We start from the raw sequence: 21,533 nt of genomic DNA, 5'->3' as shown, positions 1-21,533 counted from the left end.
ATACACTTAGAATTTTGGACCCTGGAGAAAAGGGAAGTCAACAAGAGCTTGAGATGGCAGCTGAAGAACATTTTAACAGAAGTGTAAAATGAGATGTCGATGGAAGGTACGTTGTAAGCCTCCCATGGATACAAGGCCGTCCTCCTTTGCCCACTTGCAAAAATGTTGCAGAACGAAGGCTAAAGGGCTGCGTTTAATCACTGTAGAGGAACGGAAACTTAGAAGCATACGAAGAAGTGTTTAGAGAGTGGCTTCAAGAAGGCATTATTGAAGAAGTTAAGAATTCCTGTAAAGAAGAAAGTGAACACTCCTTACCTCATAGGGCTGCAGTGAAAGAAAATTCCACTACAAGAGTCAGACCAGTTTTTGATGGATCGACCAGAGAAAAGAACTCACCTTCTATCAACGACTGCCTGGAAAAGGGTCCCAACACCGTTGAGCTCATTCCCGCCATCATGAATCGATTTAGATTAAAGAAAATAGGCGTTGTTGCGGACATTTGTAGAGCCCTCCTACAAATTGGACTGAGTGAGAGTGATCGACCATATCTAAAGTTTTTATGGTGGGAGGGTGGTGATTCTGCCAAACCTAAAGTTTTCCAGCATAGACGGGTTGTGTTCGGACTTTCCTGTTTCCCGTATCTTTTGGGAGGAACCATTCGATTTCATTTACAGAATGCTCCTCACCATTTTGAAAAAACAGCCACCAAGCTGTTGGAATCCTTTTACGTGGATAACTGTGTTACCAGGTTGGAAAATCCTGAAGAACTTGAGAAATTTATTGAGGATTCCAAGCTGGTTCTTAGCACTGCCAAATTCGAACTTCAAGGGTGGGAGCACAGTTATAATAATCAAAATTCTGAAGATCCTTCGCCTAAAAATGAAAAAGAATATTCCAGTTCTAGGGCTTCAGTAGAACTTAATGAATGACCTTTTGACAGTAGATTTACGAGAAAATGTTGAAGACGATACTGGATGGATCTGATGTCAGGTTACTGGCAAATAGAGGTTGATGATAAAGACAGAGAAAAGACAGCTTTTGTGACTCCAGATGGTCTTTATGAATTTAAAGTCATGCTGTTCGGATTATGCAATGCTCCAGCCACATTTGAACGGATGATGGACATGGTACTAAGAGGTCTCAAATGGAATATTTGCCTTTGCTACCTCGACGACATAATCGTGTATACACCTAATTTCGAAGAACATCAAAAGCGTTTGAGGGAAATACTGAAATGTATCCAAAGAGCAGGCCTGACGCTAAATTCCAAGAAATGTTCATTTGGCAGAAAGAAGCTGACTATACTGGGACACTTAGTTGATCAACATGGGATATATCCCGATCCACAAAAGGTAGAGGCTGTAGCAAAGTTCCCTATTCCGAAAAATATTGCCGATGTCTGGCTTGTTTTCTGGGCTTGTGCTCCTACTACTGACGATTTATCAAAAATTTCACAGATATCGTAAAGCCCCTGCATAACTTGTTGAAGAAAGATGCAAAATTTTCTTGGAACGCGTTACAGATTGACTCTTTCGCAACGCTCGAAAGGCTGCTGACCAGTGGCACTGTTTTGGAACATTTTATTTCCAGATGCAGAAACCAAGATACATTCTGACGCTAGCGGCTTATGGTATCGGTGCAGTACTGGTTCAGATCCAGGATGGCAAAGAAAGACCAATAGCCTATGCATCCAGGTCCCTTATTGCAGCTGAAAGGAACTATTCCACCACCAAAAAAGAATGCCTTGCCGTCATCTGGACAATTAGTAAATTCAGGCCATACCTCTACGGAAAACCCTTCACGGTAGTCACAGATCACCACTCTTTATGTTGGCTGGGCAATATTAAGGATCCATCCGGAAGACTTGCACGGTGGACTCTCAGGTTGCAGAAGTACGACATAAATATCGTCTACAAGAGCGGTCACAAACACTCTGATGCAGATTCACTATCAAGGAAAGCTATTATAGAACCAATAATTGAGAACAATGAAGACATCCCTTTCTTTGCAGCGATCGTAGATTACGAAAAAGAGCAGCAGAAGAACAAACGATTAAAATCCATCATTACAACTCTCAAGAGAGGTGACGCATATCAAAATTATCAAATGAGAAATGGTATACTGTACAAAAGAAGCTATGATCCTATGGGACAGCAATGGCTCTTGGTGGTACCAAAGCAACTTCGTAGCGAGGTTCTAATAAGTCTTCATGATGCTCCAACCGCTTGCCATTTTGGATTTGCCAAAACATATGACCGAATAAGGAGGAAGTACCGTTGGCCAGGGCTATATGGAAGCACATGGCGGTATGTATCACATTGCCGAGAATGCCAAACACGGAAATCACCACCGCAACGTCCACCAGGACAGCTTCATCCAATAAAACCTCCTGACACACCGTTTACCAAAATTGGAATAGATCTACTTGGACAATTTCCTGTTACTCGAAATGGGAACCGGTGGATTATAGTTTGCACAGATTACCTTACCAGATTTGCAGTCACAAAGGCAATACCGACAGCTGAGGGCACCGAAATTGCCAAATTTATAGTTGAAGAAATTGTACTAAAGCATGGTGCCCCCAAAGAAATGATAGGCGACTGAGGACGGAACTTCCTATCCAACGTTGTTAATGAAGTAATTCATCTATGCAAGATGTCTCCTCTGCTGACAACTGCTTACCACCCTCAGACCAATGGCTTAACTGAAAGATTCAATAAGACATTGGCAGACATATCCATGTACGTAGACGTTGAACAGAAAAATTGGGATACTATTCCACCATTTGTAACCTATGCCTATAATTCAGTCAAACAAGACACAATGGGATTCAGCCCATTCTTTCTCACTTATAGCAGAGATATCCAGACTCCTCTCGACGTAATTTTCCCATACAATATCGTAGATCCCGAAGATAGTTATGCACAACATCTGATCACTAGAGCTGAAGAAGCTAGACAGCTTGCAGAACTCCATATTCTTAAAGCACAAACCACAGACAAGCGCCGATACGATGAGAGACATTGACCTGACAGCTACAATATCAGAGACTTTGTCTGGGTCTTCACTCCAGTACGAAAGGTTGGGTTATCCGAAAAGCTCCTAAGGCGTTACTTTGGACCGTATCGAATCACACGACAGCTCTCTGACGTGACGTACGAAATAGAAAGTATGGAACAAAATACGAAACGACGGAATTCAAAAGACATCGTTCACGTATTGAGATAGAAGCTCTATCTTGATCCAAAAGTACAACTAGACGATGAAAGAAAGCCCAATATTTCCAGGAGACCTGTTACAAGAAGCCAGACCAGATCGCAGCGGGACGCTGCTTCTTCCTAAGAAGGGAGAAATGTAGCGAAAATTGCTCTTTTTGACCGACTCATCATAGCTTAGCGGAGAAGGCACAGGACTCGAAACCCGAACGTCTCGCGTTCAAAACCCGTCAACGGCAAGATGCCTGATAATTGGTTTTTATGTAAATTTCCTTCTTGTTAATGTTATCTTATTTATGTTAATTTCCTTCTTGTTCTTCCAGAACATTCCAAGTCTGGAATGTTTCAGCATGTTCACCAGCTGTATATAAGTAGCCCTTTATTCAGTTCGAGTTAATAAAAAGTCATCAGTTTAGACTTGTACTTGCCTGTTAATTTGTAGGATCCTCTCATCTATGCGACAATACTATCCTGCAATCATCCAGTTACAGAAAAAATCATCCGGACCAGACACATGCTGCTGTACCATGCAGGAGTTCAAATCCTGATGAGCAAATTAAGAGAAGATTTTTGGATTCTTAAATGCAGGAAGACAGTAAGAAATGTAATTAGAAACTGTGTAATATGTAAACGATTTAATTTGCAGCCTAAACCGATCATCGAAGATCCTCTCCCAAAAGATCACATAAAGGAAGCTGCAGTTTTCGAAGTCACAGGAATGGATTACGCTGGTCCATTAATCCTAAGAAATGGCCAGAAAGCTTGAATTGTTATGTTCACCTTTGCCATTTACCGAGCTATACATCTGGAGTTGACTACATCTTTATCAACAGACCATTTCTTGCAAACTCTTAGACGTTTCATCGCTCGAAGGGGGTCGACCTTCCATCTTTCACTGTGACAATGGTTCTAATTTTTCAGGAACTGAGAATTTGCTGAAGAAAATTGATTGGGACATCATTTCCCTATACAGCGGATCACAAAAGATCATTTGGAAATTTAATCCCCCTTCTGCACCATGGTGGGGGTGGGTGGTGGGAACGTCTGATAGGTATAATCAAAGGAATATCGAGGTAGAAGCTCAATTAATTTAGAAGAAATGAACACCATTGACATTGACCATGTGACATTGAAGGTGTGATTAATCAGAGACCTATAACCTATATTTTGGAAGATGTTGATGATTTAACTCCAATTATTCCTTCTTTGTTTTTCATGATCCTAAAGAAACAGGAATTCCAGATCTTGATGTTCTGGATTCGTCGTCGTTAAATAAAAGACATGTTTACCGTCAATGTGTGAAACAAGATTTAAGAAAACGGTGCCATACTGAATATTTAGGGAATTTATGCCAATCATCAAAATCTCATAAAAATCAGAAACCCATCCGAATTGGTGATATTGCTCTGGTTTTTAGTGATAACGTCAAGAAAATTGAATGGCCCCTGGCTAGGGTGGTCGAACTCTATCCTTCTAAAGATGGACAAGTTTGCCTAGTATAAATAAAAATGAAAAACAGAGAATTTCTCTGCCCAGTGCTTAGGTTTATATCTCTTGAAGTGACTGATAAAAGTGACCCCGTTATACCTGGGGCAGAACAGGATTCTATTTTCAATGAACCGAAGACTGATGAAAATCGTCTTTCAGAGACCGCTTCTGACAACCCAGTACTAGCTCAACAGATAACTCCTTCTAAGCAACGAACTGTTAATGATTTTTTCCCAAAAACTGTTCCTGAATAAAGATACAAATATGGACAATTAATTAAACCTAGAATTAGGGTTTGAGATTTCCTGGTTCGAATCTCAAAGGTGGGAGGATTTGGGATATGTGATACTTCCGCCTATGCACACGCATAACGATTGGAACTGATTACATAAGTTTTACTGCGCTCAACGATTTATGAGGTAATCAGTGTTCTATTTTTAGTTTAGTTTGTTAATGAATGCCTTAGGAAATGGATGCATAGTTTTTTATCTCTTATACCTGAATGAAGAACCAGGTGATTCAGGTAAGTGCTATTTTGCTTACCTACTGTTGGAATGCTTTACGCATTGATTAATATTGTCTATTGAATTGACGCAATACATTTAACCTTATGTGGCAATGCCTCCATACTCTGCAATTCCTTCCTTGGTCATTAAGATCTTCAGAGATCTCTCACTAACTTAGCCTGTTTAGGATATGCTGGACAAACACAACTGGTAGAGAGTATATGACCAATGACACATTGCAGAATGCCTATCAAAATGTTTGGCAGAACAGAATTAGAGCTCTCGATGCCTCCCTGCTTTATTTAATGCTAGCTTCAAGACTGCATGCAGGAAGGAGATGTCTTACAACTCATTGATCTGTATTAAGTACATTATCGATGTCTGATAAAAGTTAGTATTATGCTGCTCTAACTGTAATTATTTTTTTACCTCCATATGAGGCAACCAAAAAGGTTCTTGCCATTTGTAACCAGCACAAACACATATAATGCATGTTACTCAGTGTTATGAATTGAAGTAATTTCCGCCAAAATCCGGTACCTTTTGCCAATGTCAATGCAGCTGTGCAATGATAAAACTAGAAGGTTATGGATGCAAAGAAGTCTAAGCGTGCATTTTGCAGGTCTGTTTCATTGTTAGAGGATTTCTCATGGAGGTCCGGGAATGGAATAGGTAATAATCTGCGAACACTTGGTCTAGCGAGTATGGTGGAGGAATAGTGTCTCCCAGCCAAGTCATTGGATGAAATCCCTGGTTGTCCTCACTATATATGGTATTATACTGTCACAGAGGCACAGTACAGCCCCACAATTAACCAATGCTGACTCCTGCTGCTATCATGCACGTTGCAACCTTTGCAACTGCCATGAGTACAGATCAGCAGTGATGATGTGATCTGGTAGTAATAGTTTATAATGCACTACTTGGTGAGTAGTCCATCAAAAAAAAAAAAAAAAAAGCAGTAGCTTGTAACATACTACTCAGTGACTAATCCACCAGACAAATAGTACTATCTTGTATGGGTTCAGAGGTGGTCTTGAGATGTGAGGCACAACATAATGAGGTGACAAGCAAGTTTGGCTTGCTTGGGAGCATCATACCAATTATAAGCATTTGACTAAATATGGATGTATTATACTGCAAACACAGAAACGACAAACAAGCCATCTCTCTTTGTTCCTAGTTGTATGTTGACAATATGTGGGCTCAACTGCTACATCTTTCATAAGCAGTGCAGATAAAGTCTGGCTGTTTTTTTGGAAACCTGAAAGTGTTTAGCAAGCCCACCATGTGCTTGACTGCTGTCCCCATCTATAGCTACCTTCAGGGCATTGTCATCCAACACCTGTAGTTGCCGATTTCAAGGTTCATCAAAAAGGCTCAGACCTCCTAGCCTGAACTTCTAAAATCGAAGTCTGACACAGCAGTGCATTCTTTCACAGCATCCTCCCCAAATGTCTGATGTATTCGTTGACTTGATATGGCTACTGAATGGTCCATTTTAAAGCCATACACAAACAGCTGAGAATGAGCTGCTTCAGTACCTCCATTAGTTTTTGATACTGGGCCAACCAGCAGACAAGTGGTAAAGTCACTAAATACTGGTAGTTCAGTCTGCGGTTAGAATTCTAGCAAATGGGCTGGCTGCATGGGCGTTTTCATGGCTTTTCTCATGTGTAATGTGTATACAAGACAGTTTCCCTTAAAAAGCTCTTCACAAAGGCATCCCTCCCCCATAGGCAGATAGTTCCCGTGTGCTTTGCTGTAATTAAAATAAACCAACTAACATATCTCTTGGATACTGAACCAGCTATGTGTGCACGATGTGCCTGTATTCATGAAAGTTAATAATTACTCTAACTCTCCATCACTTTCCTGTTACATGAGAACAACAAGAACTTTTTTGGTTACCTTATATGTACATCAAATATAGTTTATTTCGTTAGAAATGAACCTGCCTTCATGGCGTTTTGACACTTTTCATCAAAAAAGTTTAAAAAATCTTTTGATGTTTAAAAAATCTATATACACAGGGTGTTTATAAAGTCTCTATACATTTTTGCTTAGGTTTTATTCTTAAATATATTATTACAATTCAATGTGGCCACCCTGAGTGTCTGGGCACAATTGTCACCATTCCACTACACTCCGGAACACTTTACGTAAAGTTATTGCTGTAATTTTAGCTGCTGCAGCCATCATTCACTGTTTTAATTGTTCAACACTGCCAGTCTTCAGTTGGTACACTTCGGACTTGACAAAACCCCATATGAAAAAGTCTAGGGGAGTTAATTCCGGTGATTATGGATCCCAAAGCCATTGAAAGCCTCAACCAATCCACTTATCAGAAAGGAAAATTTTCATTAAGATAATTATGCACAATAATGGCAAAATGGGGAGGTGCCCCATCCTGTTGGTAGACAACAGTGTCAATAATGCCATCTGATATTAGCTGTGGCTCAAAATTTTATTGCAACATGCCAAAATAAATTTCTCTAGTGATAATTCTTTCTGCAAACACGAAAGCTCCACACAGCTTAGTTATTCCAATCCATACATCAACTTGTGTGTCTCAGAGAGTGTCTCCATGAGATTTGTATAATACATTTGGCTGTTCATCAGCTCTCATTCAGTAATTATGCCTATTAATATGGCCACTGAGATGGAACGTGGCTTCATTGCTAATTCTTATTATCCACAGCTTCCAACAAATCATACCACATGGCTTGCTGAGCTGCATAGACATGAGCTTAAAGCTGATGTACAGTTTGAATGTGGTAGGAATCCTTGATTAAATTATGACATAAAGTTTTCCAAACAGTAGTATGCAAAATACCGAGATTCTGGTTGAGTCTTCGTGTAGATGTCTGGGGGTATAATCGCTTCTTGTACACATTGTTCAACTTGAGGCATTATCGAACGTCTTTCAAAATAGTCTTTATCTTTAACAATACCAGTTCACTTGAATTCATTTACTAAGGTTTTAGTAAATGCTCTGGTAGGGGCTTATTTTCTGAATTTGTGGGTGAAGTACACCTGCATCTGCTGATACATTAATTCCATGTGTACGGGCATAAACAATGGCTATTCTTTCCTCTGTCGATAGCATTCTTTCAGATTATCTCCAAAAAAATTGAAATTAGAACATATTTCTCAAAAATGCATAGGGACTTTATAAACACCCTGTATAACTTGTAATATAAAATGTCAAACTGTAAGCCCTTGATGGTTATTCTTCTTTTATGAGTTCTTTCTATTATAAAGAATTAAAAATATTTCCAAGTTAATTTTAGAAAAATAAACATTAAAAATTAATTTAAGCATGGATAAGCATGTTTAGTGCTTTCCAATTATAATGCACCATGATGCATTGGGGTTTTGTACAACATATGATTATTACTCACACATGAAAAGTGACTAACAAAGCATCAGAAAAATATTCCGAAGAACAAAAACAAATCAAATTATCATAAAAAAGTGCTACATTCTAAAGAAATAAAGCATTAAGTTGCAGAGCAGCATGGTACAAATTTACCATCAGCTATATGTCAATTGCATATTACGCACAGTTTTACTAGTCATGCAGACATGTACCCGATTTGTTTGTAATCTGTTTGTTGTATCTGATTTGTTATGTACTTAAATATTTTTTTACTCAAACACACAACTTATTTTTCACTAATAAATACATAAGTAGAATAATTTCTCCATTCCATGTTGATATGCAACTTTTTCTAATGGAGTAATCCTTGACATTTAGAAGAATACCTGATATCGTTGTAAGATCAAGATGACCTTACAACAATAATGTAGCAGGTTATACAGTGTGTGGCTGCATCAAACATGCATTATGATGTAGGTGGTCTAAAAATATATATTTAATTCTTGTCGAATTAGCAAAAGTCACACTCATGAATCATTATACATTAATACTTTAAAATGTTATTGAACATTGGAATATCAAAATTGCAAATTTTTCGGGAAAAAAAAAAAAAAAAAAAAAGATACAGAATGAGAGAAATTTACTTACTTAAGGGTCCTATGTGTTATAACTAGATGAGATTCATTTGTTTTAAAAATATTATGAATAGCTCTAGCAGCCATAATATGGCGAATGGTTTGATAGACAAGATAATCACCTAATAGAATATATCAAAAATTTTTAAATAATTCATACTTCATTATTTTTCATTAATAATTTAATTTATCATTTTAATAACAAATTAATATTTTTAAATCATTTAATGAAACATTCATAAATACCTCTGTCTTTTTGTACTTGCATTGATCCTAAAAATCGTACTGAAAATACTTCCCAAAATGGAGTTGGACCAGAACCTTCTTGTGTTATATCATCAGCAGGTGGTAAGTCTGATGTTGATGATCTAAAGAAATATAATATTTTAATCAGATTTCTGAAAATATACCAAAAAGAAAATATATTATTAATGACGAATTATTAGAATTTCATTACAACCTCTGATATGAATTATGTGACACAAACATGAAGTTTTGAGTTTTTTTTTTTTTTTTTTTTTTTTTTTTTTTTTTTTAAATTACTATCTACTATACTATTACTATAAAATATCTGAATCATTTTTGCTTGTTATATGCAGCTAATTTGTGGCTCATCGCTCCTAAAACATCATTCATTTAGCAAAATTGGCTAACATCGCTGCACTCAACATCCCTTTGCTTCCTTTTTTCAGTGTTGCAATTTGTATTGACTATCCGAATCGCTGATTATCCAAATCACTTTCAGAATCAACTCAAGAAGAGAAGGAAAGGAGAAAAAGGGAAAAGAAGCTTAAGAAAAGGAAAGGGAAGAGACAGGAGAAGAAAAGGATAATGTATCACTTGAGGAATTAAGAAACATTCTTTTAAAAATTCCTGGATGTTCAGAAGTTAGAGCTGAGGATACAGCAGAATGGATGGCATCTGATTCTTAAGATCCTGGGCTTCAAATTCTAAATGATGATGAACTTATTTAAAGTGTGAGAAAAGATGACCTTAAATGTCAAAGTTGAAGCAAATATGGGCCATCAGCTAGTGAAGAGTTTGCCAGCCTTGAAACTGTGTTGAAGTGGAAGGAGCGTCAGCCCGTGTGTGATCACATACAATTTCTCATTGTCAAACTAATACGCGATTTGGCTTTCCGAAAATGGATGAAGACAGTCAAACAGTTTATATTGACCAAGATTTTCAGCAATCAATAACTTTCAGCACCACTCATAAATACCATACAGCATGCTACATAACATGTTCATATAAAAGTGTTGCCTTTTCGTTTAAATTCATTAAAACCTCTTTTTCTTTAAAAATAGTTTTTTTCTCTCATTTTCAACATACAGTACATATACTAATTAATTAAAATGTGCATAGACCCTTTCTTCAGAACAAATCCAATTATCCAAATTTTTGATTATCTGAATAGGGTCCGGTCCCAATTGATTCGGATAATTGGAGTTCTACTGTAATGATGGATGACATGGATTTTCCAGGACATTCGGCACATGCAAATGCTGCCAAATTCTGCACTATTTTTTCATAATTCTTTGCTCTTCTGTCCCGCAGAAAACTCTGATATGCTCGCTGAAATGTTTGCTTACATCCACGACATTTCTGTTGAAAGATACTCATGTCATAAATCAAATTATGAGATGTAATAAACATGTCTTCTTTTATTTTATCTAAACTTAGAATAGAAATTTGCTGTATAAGTATGCACATACCAGATCATGTTTCTGCAATGCCTTTATAAAATTCTATATCAACACTAATCTGACATGAAGTGTGGTGGAGGGGTACTGAAGATACTAGATCTAGCAGTTCCAATATCTACAACAGGTTGTGAAGTAACACTTTTCATGTGAAAGATGTAGGTGGCGGCCATTTCTTCTTTTTGAAATGTAAATCCTCCCTGGCACACCTGTCTCACTTACACAGTAAGTACGTACTATAACTTTGTGCAACCTTTTTGCAAACCTAAGCAAAATTGCAATAACCTTAAAGTTGCAACAAATTTGCCACCCAGATCTTTTGTATTCTAGGTACCAAAGAATTCCTTTCATGTTTTCATACATTTCCTCAGGACAGTCACAGGTTACAGGTACTGAGGGAAGAGTATTACTGTTGTGAAATAAAATTGGTTTTAGAGAGAACTTTGAAACAATTGACAAAAAAATCTCCAATCTTATGTGATATATTTATCAATCCAAAAAGACCTCGAATGTCATGGAAGAAAGTCAGGTCCCTTTATGTTTGAAAAAATGGTAGAAGCTTTTGCTGCCTGTAGTCAGAATTTATAACTTTCCCATCATGTGCCGGGTGATCCCCTAATTATAGCCATGAGGTTAACTTTCAACTTTGTTTTCAAAGTTTTAAGTCTCTGTTCATCATGTATGAGGAACCCAAAGAGAGTTTCTAACTTTGTATCCAAAATATGTTTTTGTTTCAGAAGCAACAGTACATTTTCAGAAGCAACAGATTAGGCATTTTCATTTATATAATAAAATGTATGTAAAATACTCTTACAGGATTCGTACACATTTCCTTACATGAAAATTAAGGACTTTTAAGGACCATCAAAGAAAAAATTAAGGAACTATCAGCAAACAAAAAAATGAATAGAATAAAGCAATTATCCATACAACCGACTTCATGCTTGTAATTTCACTTTAAGAAACTAACAGAAGTGTGTATTATGCACTATTAATTAAATTCAATTTAATACTTACCATAAAACAATTTTGAAAATTAAACTAACTCCCTACAAGTTATGAAGTAGATAACATTAAATTAGGAACATAATTTCTTGAAAAACATGTATAAGTGTATTTTACACTAATAACAGTCACTATTTTAGAGATTTACATGATTATTATTTAACTTATTTGATATTTATTTAAACACAGTCAACTGCTATTATAATCACAATGTAAGAATATTTTGCAGATTAAAATAACTGATTTGTAAAAATACAAGTTATTTCCTTGGTTTTTTGAAAGATACTAAAATAATAAACTGTGCAATAAAAGATACAAAACATTTGTGCTTTTTTTAAATCTGAAATCTTTTCAGCTATTTTAACATCTAATTTATTTATGTCTATTTCCTTTTCTTTAACTATTCTTCTAAGTTCATTTGCTTTATGTCCCTTTGAAGAAATTTTTTCTTCTGCTTCATATAATCAATTTCTTCCTCAATAATATTTCTTTTCCTCTTTGAATTTTCAGATTTAGTTAAAGATTTTTGTTCTTCTAAATACTGAACATTCTTCTAAATACTGAACTCTACTTCTTGCAGAAGCTGCTGCTGATCTCATTTCTTTATTAATTTCGATATTAAGAACACCCCCAGAAAATTTTATGTAATCAAATACTGTGCGTTGAAAAATGTATTATGAGTCACTTAAATTTTCAATTTCAATTGCTTTATTTACAGAGAAGTCCCTTTCCACAGAGGCCTGTTCATGTGACAAGTTAAGAATACTTGTCACAGTGAATACTTGAATAGTGAAAATATACATTTTTTACTATATATATATATATATAATTTATTTCCTAAACAATATTGATTAATTGATTATATTATCTCCTAAGTTTAATTAAAGTAGAATTATTTTAAAAGATATATATATATACAGTACAAAGTCCGAGATCCGGACATCCAATATCTGGAATGATCTAAAATCTGGACCTCAAAGCCACCACCAACCAATTTTTTAGGGCTTTTTTGAAGGGAAGGGGTATGCTTTACGCACGCGCATTAGATTTTTTTCCTCATCATAAAAAAAACATCTCGATTCTTAATCTCAGTTTGGCACTAAATAAAATATCTCATTATTGAAGAAATAATTATTTTAGCATAAATTTGTGTGATTAGTAACTTGACTCCATAGCTGCGTATCTGCTTGGCATAATCTCAAATCGAAACATTTGTTAATTTTACACCAACTAATATTTTATATCCTTGATGCCGAAATCGCGAATCATTATTTATTGTACTTTGCTTTCATCACCGCATGTTTATCAACGGATGACAACTTGAGTGATGAATCATGCAGCGACGACAAATAACAGAGTATTATCCGATTACAGATTTAAGTTTAATGCGCTAAAATGTTGACAAGGGGAGATTTAGCAGAAATTTCTTTCCTTATGCTAAAAATAGATTTTGTTAATGATACTCATAGGACAAACGATTATATTTAGTGCTATTTGAATTAAGAATAACTGGTTTGTTATTCACATAAAGCTAGAACCAGCGCCAGAACTCGCATGGCCGCACCAGGCGGCAGAATTTAGCGAAGTTAAACAGAAGTTTTTCATTGCGATGACAATGCCCAATCATCAATCAATGAACGGAGGGCGAAATCTGTAGTATGGTTCTAAATCCAGAAAATACAGCTACCGATAGTAAAGAAAGTAACAGACAGGTTACTGAACGAGAAAAAATTTTGATTGACAAGTTATTCGGAATTCTCGACACAGCAGTTACAGGACTTGAACAATGGAACTTAATAACTGAACAAGAAATTATATGTCTATAGTATTAGTCTAAAGTATTAGCTGAGAAAACAAATCAAACAACTCACATTGAAAGAAATGTTTAATAAAGTAAACATAGAAATATTAAGCTCCTTTCTTTTGTAAATTTTGATACCCTTTAAATCATAAATGCTTCATTATTTCATAAATCACGATTTCATATTTTCAATTTTATAATTTCTACATGCCATCTTAGTAGATTTAAAATGATCTAATATCCGGAAAAATCTCAAATCTGAGATCGCCGAAGTCCCGACGAGTCCAGACCTCGGACTTTGTACTTTATAAATATATATATATATATATAATACGGAATGTATATTTTCAGTTAAATAACTTTAGTAATTCATAAAAGTTAATTTTGTGTAGTTAATTCAGGAAAATTAGTTTCAACTTTAGTTGTTTTCAGCTTTAAAAATATTAAAAAAATTTTTAATTAGTTATTTTCAACTAATAATTGTATCGCCATTAGCAAAAATTATGCATTACTATCAACAACATAGGTTTAAACCACATACTTAATTGTCTATTGAAGCTTCAAAACGTATTTCCGAACTTCACTTTTTCTCGGCTAGCGTTACCGAATTTGCCCTTGGCGACCTAAAATCGAAATGGAGCCAACAGATTTCCCGCGAAATCGATAACAGACCCTCTGCAGAAATAAACTCATAATCCCGATATCCCATACATATAGTATGTGCAAAAGAGAATAAACTCCGTAGAAGGTGATAAAAAATTAATTTATGGCTTAATTGAAACAAACACAGAAATTGAGCTAAGCAAAACCGTGTAAAAACAAATGGAAATGATAAAACGAAACTTAATTTTCATGTGAATTTTCAGCGCTAGAAATTTCAATTTGTTTCAGACAAAGACCACATTTAAGGATTGCCATCCATCAATATCCAGTCTTTGTAGTCAGCTTGATGAAGCCACAGTTTATTGAAAATGCACTTTCCAGGCATCTCGTTCCTATTGGCATCGGAAGGGTTGTGGGCTTCCAGGTTGGGATTGCTCTAATTTTGGCAAATATTTTCAGAATCCCCCCCCCACTTTTTTTTTCTCGAGAATCTTCATCATCACTTTCGCCTCTTAAAGAACTTCCGGCTTCACGCTTTCGTCACAATCTGCCTAAATTTATGGATAACACCTGTTTCGAAAGATTGGGTGAATTGTAATTCACACTTACAATGGCAATCATTAGAAATGATAAGAAATGTCAAATGAGCAAAATTAAGGACCGTTTATTCATTTTGGCCAAAATTAAGGACTTTTAAGGACCAAAAATCATTTTTGAAAAAATTAAGGACTTTTAAGGACTGTACGAACCCTGTCTTATTACAAAATTCAGCCAAGATTAAATTTATCAGCATATTTAAAAGCAACCATTAGATGTGATAAAACACACATTTACTTCAACTTAAAACAGACAACACAATGTATATTTGTGTGTATTTAATTATGGCAAAGCACACTAGGGCTATCTGCCTAAAGGGAGGGATGCCTTTCGTGGAGGACTTTCTAAGGGAAACTGGCTCGTATACACATTACACATGGGAAAAACCAAGAAAACGCCCATGCAGCCAGCCCGTTTGCGGGATTCGAACCTCGGACCGAACTACCAGTGTTCAGCGACTTTACCGCTCGGCCGCTGGTGGGCCCTTAACAGACAACACAAAGTATTTTTTCAAAACAGTAATAATCATTAGAATATTAAATGACATTATTTATCTTTGAAATACTAACATAAACAATAATAATTCAAGATAATTTTTGTGTTATTATGTAAACTTTAGTGTTATTACAGATCTATTCAGGGTAAAAAGGATATCTTTATATACACTGCTGGCCATCGTAAATGCAACACCCTGAAGGAAGTGTGCAAATAACATGAAATTTACAACATGCATTAGCGGAGGTGAGGTATTAGCGGAGCATTATGCATTAGCGGTATGCATTATGCATTAGCGGTAGTGAGGTATGCAAATGATTAGTATTTCAGCGCAGATGCACATCACGTGTGCCTGTGGCGACGCTTCAGAGAGCTATTTAAGGCTTGGAGTTTTCGACGATTTCAAGTTTGGCAATTGTGTTTTTCTTGTGGTTTTTTTTCAAAAAAAAAAAAAAAAAAAGATCAATTATGTTTTGTAGTAAACAGCGATCATTGTTTGATCAAGTATCCGAGTTCGACAGAGGAAGGATAGTGGCCTACCGAGAGTGTGGATTATCTTTCAGGGAAATTCGTAGTTGTGTTGGACGAAAACAAGCAACTGTAATGTGGATATGTGATCGTTGGATGCAGGAGGGTATCACGGACTGACGTGTTTGATCGCATCCACCTCAGTGCACCATTTCATGTGATGACGGAAACATTGTGCGCATGGCAGTGACGGATCGCTCAGTCCCATCACGAACCATAGCAATGCTTCATCCAGTGGCTGCACGTACCATTCGACGCCGTTTACAGCAGAGTGGTCAGTCCGCAAGACATCCATTGCTTCGTCTACCCTTGACGCAGAACCACAGATGTCTCTGCCGCCAATGGTGCGATGAAAGAAGGATATGGACGGCAGAATGGAATGAAATTGTCTTTACTGACGAGTCACGCTTCTGTCTGCAACACCACGATAGTCGGATTCGAGTCTGGAGACACAGTGGAGAGAGGATGGCGTTACGCACTGCCACACTGATCCTGCATTGGGTATTATGGTATGGGGCGGTATTGGATATCACTCTTGCACTTCTCTAATATGCATTGCTGGTACTTTAAACATCTAGCGCTACATCTCCGAGGTGTTGGAGCCAGTTGTCCTTTCTTACCTTTAAAGCTTGCCCACAGACACATTTCAACAGGATAATGCACGACCACACGTTGCACGCATTGTCCAAGGGTTCTTCGTCAATCGCCAGATTGAACTGCTTCCATGGTTAGCTCACTCTCCGGATCTTTCGCCGATAGAAAACATGTGGTCCATGGTTGCTGAACGATTGACCCAGATTGCATCCCAAGCTGCCACACCAGATCAACTCTGGCAACGTGTGGAAGCTGCTTAGTCTGCTGTATCCCAAGAACACATCCAAACTCTCTTTGAATCAATGCCGAGGCGTGTGGCAGCGGTGATCTCCAACAATGGTGGCTACTCTGGCTACTGATTCTGGTAGGAACCACACTTCACAGAAGTCTATAAATTTTATCATTTGATACTTGGTCAACATGTTATCTACTAAATAAATTTTGTTGCTATATCTCTTGTCTTTCTTGGTGTTGCAATTTGGGTGACCAGCACTGTATATAGGCGGCTTACGTGTTTGTCGCCAATAGTTTATTGTTGCCACTTGGAAAAATTAGCGCTGAAATTAATGTTTCTGCAGTTTTAATTAATATCTCAGCCAATTAAAGTCATAGGAAGATGAGAACAGTATCAATGGATTCAGAGAATTTTTGAATCAGAGGTTACACATCTCGAATTTCAACTCAGCACCATTCCGTAGATATTCCAGAAAAAGGAATTTGGCACGTAGCCAAATCCCTCTAATAAGGAAAACCCAAGAAAGAAAGTGGAAAATGTAGGGAAAACATAGGGGGAAAATTAGTTTTTAATTAATATCTCGGCTAAATAAAGTCCCACGAAGATACGAATGGTCAAAATGGAGTGCCATGAACCTGCGGAACCCAGCGATATGCTTCACTAAGACTGGGAGCCAGCCATTTCAGAGGTGATAATGTTACTTCACCTCATATATATATGCAGCTTAAGTGTCTGTCACCAATATTATTGGTTGCTTGCAAAACTGTACTAGCCAATGGGGTGAAGTTGCCACAGCACAGGGATGCAGTTTTGGTTGAGACGTAGACAATTTCCTGTAAAACTTGCCTTTGCTATGACCATCAATAAGTCTCATGGCCAAACGCTTAAGCATGTTGGCATTTTTTTACCTGAGCCTGCATTTGGACATGGTCAACTTTATGTTGCCTGTTCAAGAGTTCGTGAAAGAATGGACTCAAAATTAAAAATAATTGATGGTGCTCTGCAAGGACAAGCTTAAAAATGATGGAAAGATCTACACAAGAAATGTTGTGTACAAAGAGATCTTTCACATGTGAATTAACATTTTATTATTTAAATCTCCTTTATTTATTGAGCTAGTGGTGGCTCTTAAGAAATGTACTGCCAGTGGTTTCCTTCACTGCACTCTACTTTAAGCAATTAAGCAAGGGAGAAATCCCATGAGGCAGTGAGCAAAAAGGCGTCCTCGCCGCCTGCCCTGGGTAATTCTGTTTGAATTAGCAGACACCTTTGCACAAATCATTTCCATTACAATTTATAATATCTAGAACAGCGGTCATTTCATATGACCGCTGGGCTTTCTAGTAGCAATATATTTATAATGATAATGACTTCAGTTCTAATTTACAGGGTTACATATTTAAAGAAGAGCCTCAGTATTTTTGCTAACAAGAACAAGTACAGATCAAATCGAAAAATTTTCATAATTTGTAATAGCGTCCCCACCACATTTAATCCAGCAATGCCAATGCTTTAATCATGCATCAATTCTGCAAGGGAAAAAAATCTGACACAGACTGCATAGGTATTCATGTACTACATTTTTTACCTCACTTCTTATACTGAATTTCCGCCAGTCTAATGCTGTCTTATGTTATTTTTGTCTGGTTCACTTAAGCAATTTATGAACTAGTAAAGCAATGTTTAAACCTAAGACTGCCTCTTTGCCTTGCTATTTTTATTCTTTCAATGCCAGAAAACTGTTCACTGTTCTTCTTTGAGCCTTTTTCCATCCACATTTTGACAACTGTTTATTAACATCATAAGCTTGCATGCACTGATCCTATAATTGAACTTATTATTATTATTATTATTACTATTGGCATTACATGCACTGAAAGTAATCACATTCAGGCTTCTAACTCTCATATGATGAGACTGCACTAAGAGACCCTAAATTATATATATAAAATCTTATTTATGAGGGGATCTTTGTATATATATCATCTCCTAGGAAAATAAACTTAATCAAAAGCTAATTAGTATTATATTGTAATAAAACATGCCAGCAGTATAATTCACTCTTTGAGCATCATTATCTAGCGCCTTTATCCTTTCATGAGACTTTTTGTCACTTTGTAAGGTTTTAATTTAAACTAGCCAAATTTCTTTTTATTTTAAGTTACCCTTTCCTGTAAACTCTTATTTCAACTTCCCTTCAGAATGAGCGCAGGGTTCAGCTTTATGCTAATTTGTGTTGGAGCCAAGTTCTTTATTTAAAGGTTAGTGAGAAACTTCTCAAGGGTGAGAGAACTTTTAGTCTCAAACCACTTCGGCTCGGTGGACGTTCGCCACACTAGTTAGTATTTAAATTCTTATGCCTTAGCACTATTACTCTAATACTTACTGAAGTGGTTTAAGTGCACTAGTACTTAGCTAAGGCTTGCTACGCACCATAGATAAGCCAATCTCGCGTTTAAGCTCTGAGAACAGCGGCTATTTAAATTTCTACTTAAGCTTTACTTTAAATTGTTTGATTGTTCAGTTTAGACCCAAGGGCAGTCATTATTTTATTTATTTATTTATTTATTTATTTTTTTAATCACTTCCGAGCTGGGAGTTGCTGTAAATAGTGATTTAAATAAAAGGGTATTTTACACCCTTCTTACGTTGTAGTTCTTCTAGCACTCACAAGAACATTGCTGCATTCAGCTCACTGTTCGAGATCAGGACCTTGATACTGTCACCAATATGATTGCCAAGAGTATGCATAGGACACATAGTCCTGACAATTTGTTACATATTACCTTAGAATTTAAGATATTTTGCTTTCTTACTTCCATTAAAAATATAAATGCCATCTTGATGAATGTAAGTTTATAAAAATAGAGATTAAAATAGGTAAATATACATATATTTAGCTAATAAAGACTCTTTAAATACAGGTCTTCATGACAGATCCAAAAACCCGGGCCTCTCAGAGGATTAAAAGCTGGAAATAAGACTGCTTTTAATCAGGAAATTGACAAAATATGTAAAATAGAGCAGAAACTTGAAGTAACTATTGTTATTCATCAGAAATTAATTGACTTATCAAGAGGAACAAACCAATTTCCAATCAATTAATAATTAATACAAGTGAGGTTTACTCATTTTTCCCAAGTAAGAATCAAATTACAGTCAAGAACTAAGGGCAGAAAATGGGCATTTAATTAATTATTCTGTTTGATTTAAAGTACAATCCAAGAACCAAACTGAATTTATGATTAAAAGTAAAAACTGTAAGACTCTTACTTCAGAAAGTTTTATCAATTTACTGATTAAAAACATTTTTATTTCAAGCTTTTAATTATACTGCTGGCATATTTTACTACAACATTATATTAATTAATTTTCGATTAAGTTTATTTTCCTAGGAGATTTTATACATATGAAACTCTTCTCATAGATAAGATCTTATTTTATTACTTAGCAGCTTTAGCACAAGTATTTGGCCTTTTTAAACTACTCATGAACACCCTGTATATATAGAAAGGGAGAGAGAAAGACACAAACCATATAATTTCTTTTCATGCCAATTTCATATTAGGCTGTTACACTTTCTTTTGCTCTTTTGAATCAACTAACATTTTATTTTTTACACAGACTATCATTATTTCATATGTATTAGCTAAAGCAATTAGAGACTCTTAGATTAAACTTCCATAAGATTTTTCTTTTATAATTTATTTACAGTACATTCATTTTTAAGAGTTCAAAATGAATCAATCAACAATTCTAGGTTACCTTTCATTTAAAGAATGTTTTCACTATACATATATCTGAGGCAAACATTCTCCTTCATTTATGATTCTTAAGTTCAATCAGTTAAAAATCAGATTTGGATTAAGAACATTTTCTGCATTTTGTTCACTCAGTCACCAAAACATTTTTAAAAGACTTCATATCTCAATACATTTAGCAATCACACATTCTCATCACATCACATCTAGCAATAATCAGTGCTTATAACCAACAAAAGATGCTTTGCTTAATATTGGTGAACTTTCTTTTCCCAGTCCACTGTCTTCCCCCAAATGTTTTTCATTAGTGCTAGTTTGATGTGAAAAGACTGCAAACATACTGTCAGAGGACATGTAAGGACTTGGAAACTACATTTTTAATCTCATTACTCTCTTTTAGGCAAAAAATTGTTGATGGAATTATTTTAAAGTAGCACTATTTTGTGCATTCGTACAATTCATCTAAACCAAAGCGTAAATCTAGAACTTCTTACAAGTGATAAATGTTTTTAGTAATTTATACTGTTGAGCAAAAAATGTGATATCTTCAAATGAACGATTCATATCAGCAGCAGAAGTGAAACAGGTGAATAAACATTTCTGTAAGGAAGCAACTGATGATTATTTTTACATTTATTTCTGAGAAATCAATCAATCCATTCTTTAGGAGTATGCTGATGCACTAAAACATCAAGTAATTAGTCTGTCATTGCAATGTACAAAACTTTCTTGGAAAATAAATTTTTGGAATTAATTCTTGTCAGCTCTAACAGAAACTGCACATTTTATTACATTTACATCCTAGAGATACCAAACCTTTAATCTTGATACCAGTATCAGGCCTGGCATTAGAGCCATTGTAATTGGTGCAGCAGCAAATTTTTTTTTTTTTTTTTTTTTTTTTTTTTTTTAAAAATTCATGAAGGAAACGGGTGGCAGAATTTAGGCATTACAGACCTTACACCAGGCAACAAATAGCCTGATA

General features: G+C 35.9%; 1 protein-coding gene across 5 annotated transcripts in view; it reads right to left on the bottom strand.

The window, feature by feature from the left end:
* The window catches only part of LOC118194397 (DCC-interacting protein 13-alpha-like), a 104,825-nt gene that overhangs the window by 19,010 nt on the left and 64,282 nt on the right, over nucleotides 1–21,533 (bottom strand). For all 5 annotated transcript variants that reach the window (XM_035365549.2, XM_035365550.2, XM_035365545.2 and 2 more), the window contains 2 exons: nucleotides 9,473–9,594; nucleotides 9,240–9,348 (listed from right to left, as the gene is read on the bottom strand). In XM_035365549.2, the coding sequence (XP_035221440.2) occupies nucleotides 9,240–9,348; nucleotides 9,473–9,594 (231 nt within the window). The remainder of the gene's footprint in view (nucleotides 1–9,239; nucleotides 9,349–9,472; nucleotides 9,595–21,533) is intronic.

The sequence above is a fragment of the Stegodyphus dumicola genome, chromosome 1, assembly GCF_044657685.1.
Source record: "Stegodyphus dumicola isolate Sdum_Otavi_A_Nest chromosome 1, ASM4465768v1".
NCBI lineage: Eukaryota > Metazoa > Arthropoda > Arachnida > Araneae > Eresidae > Stegodyphus > Stegodyphus dumicola.
The sequence above is the reverse complement of the archived record's forward strand: the minus strand, read 5'-3'. Positions and strand labels throughout refer to the sequence as shown.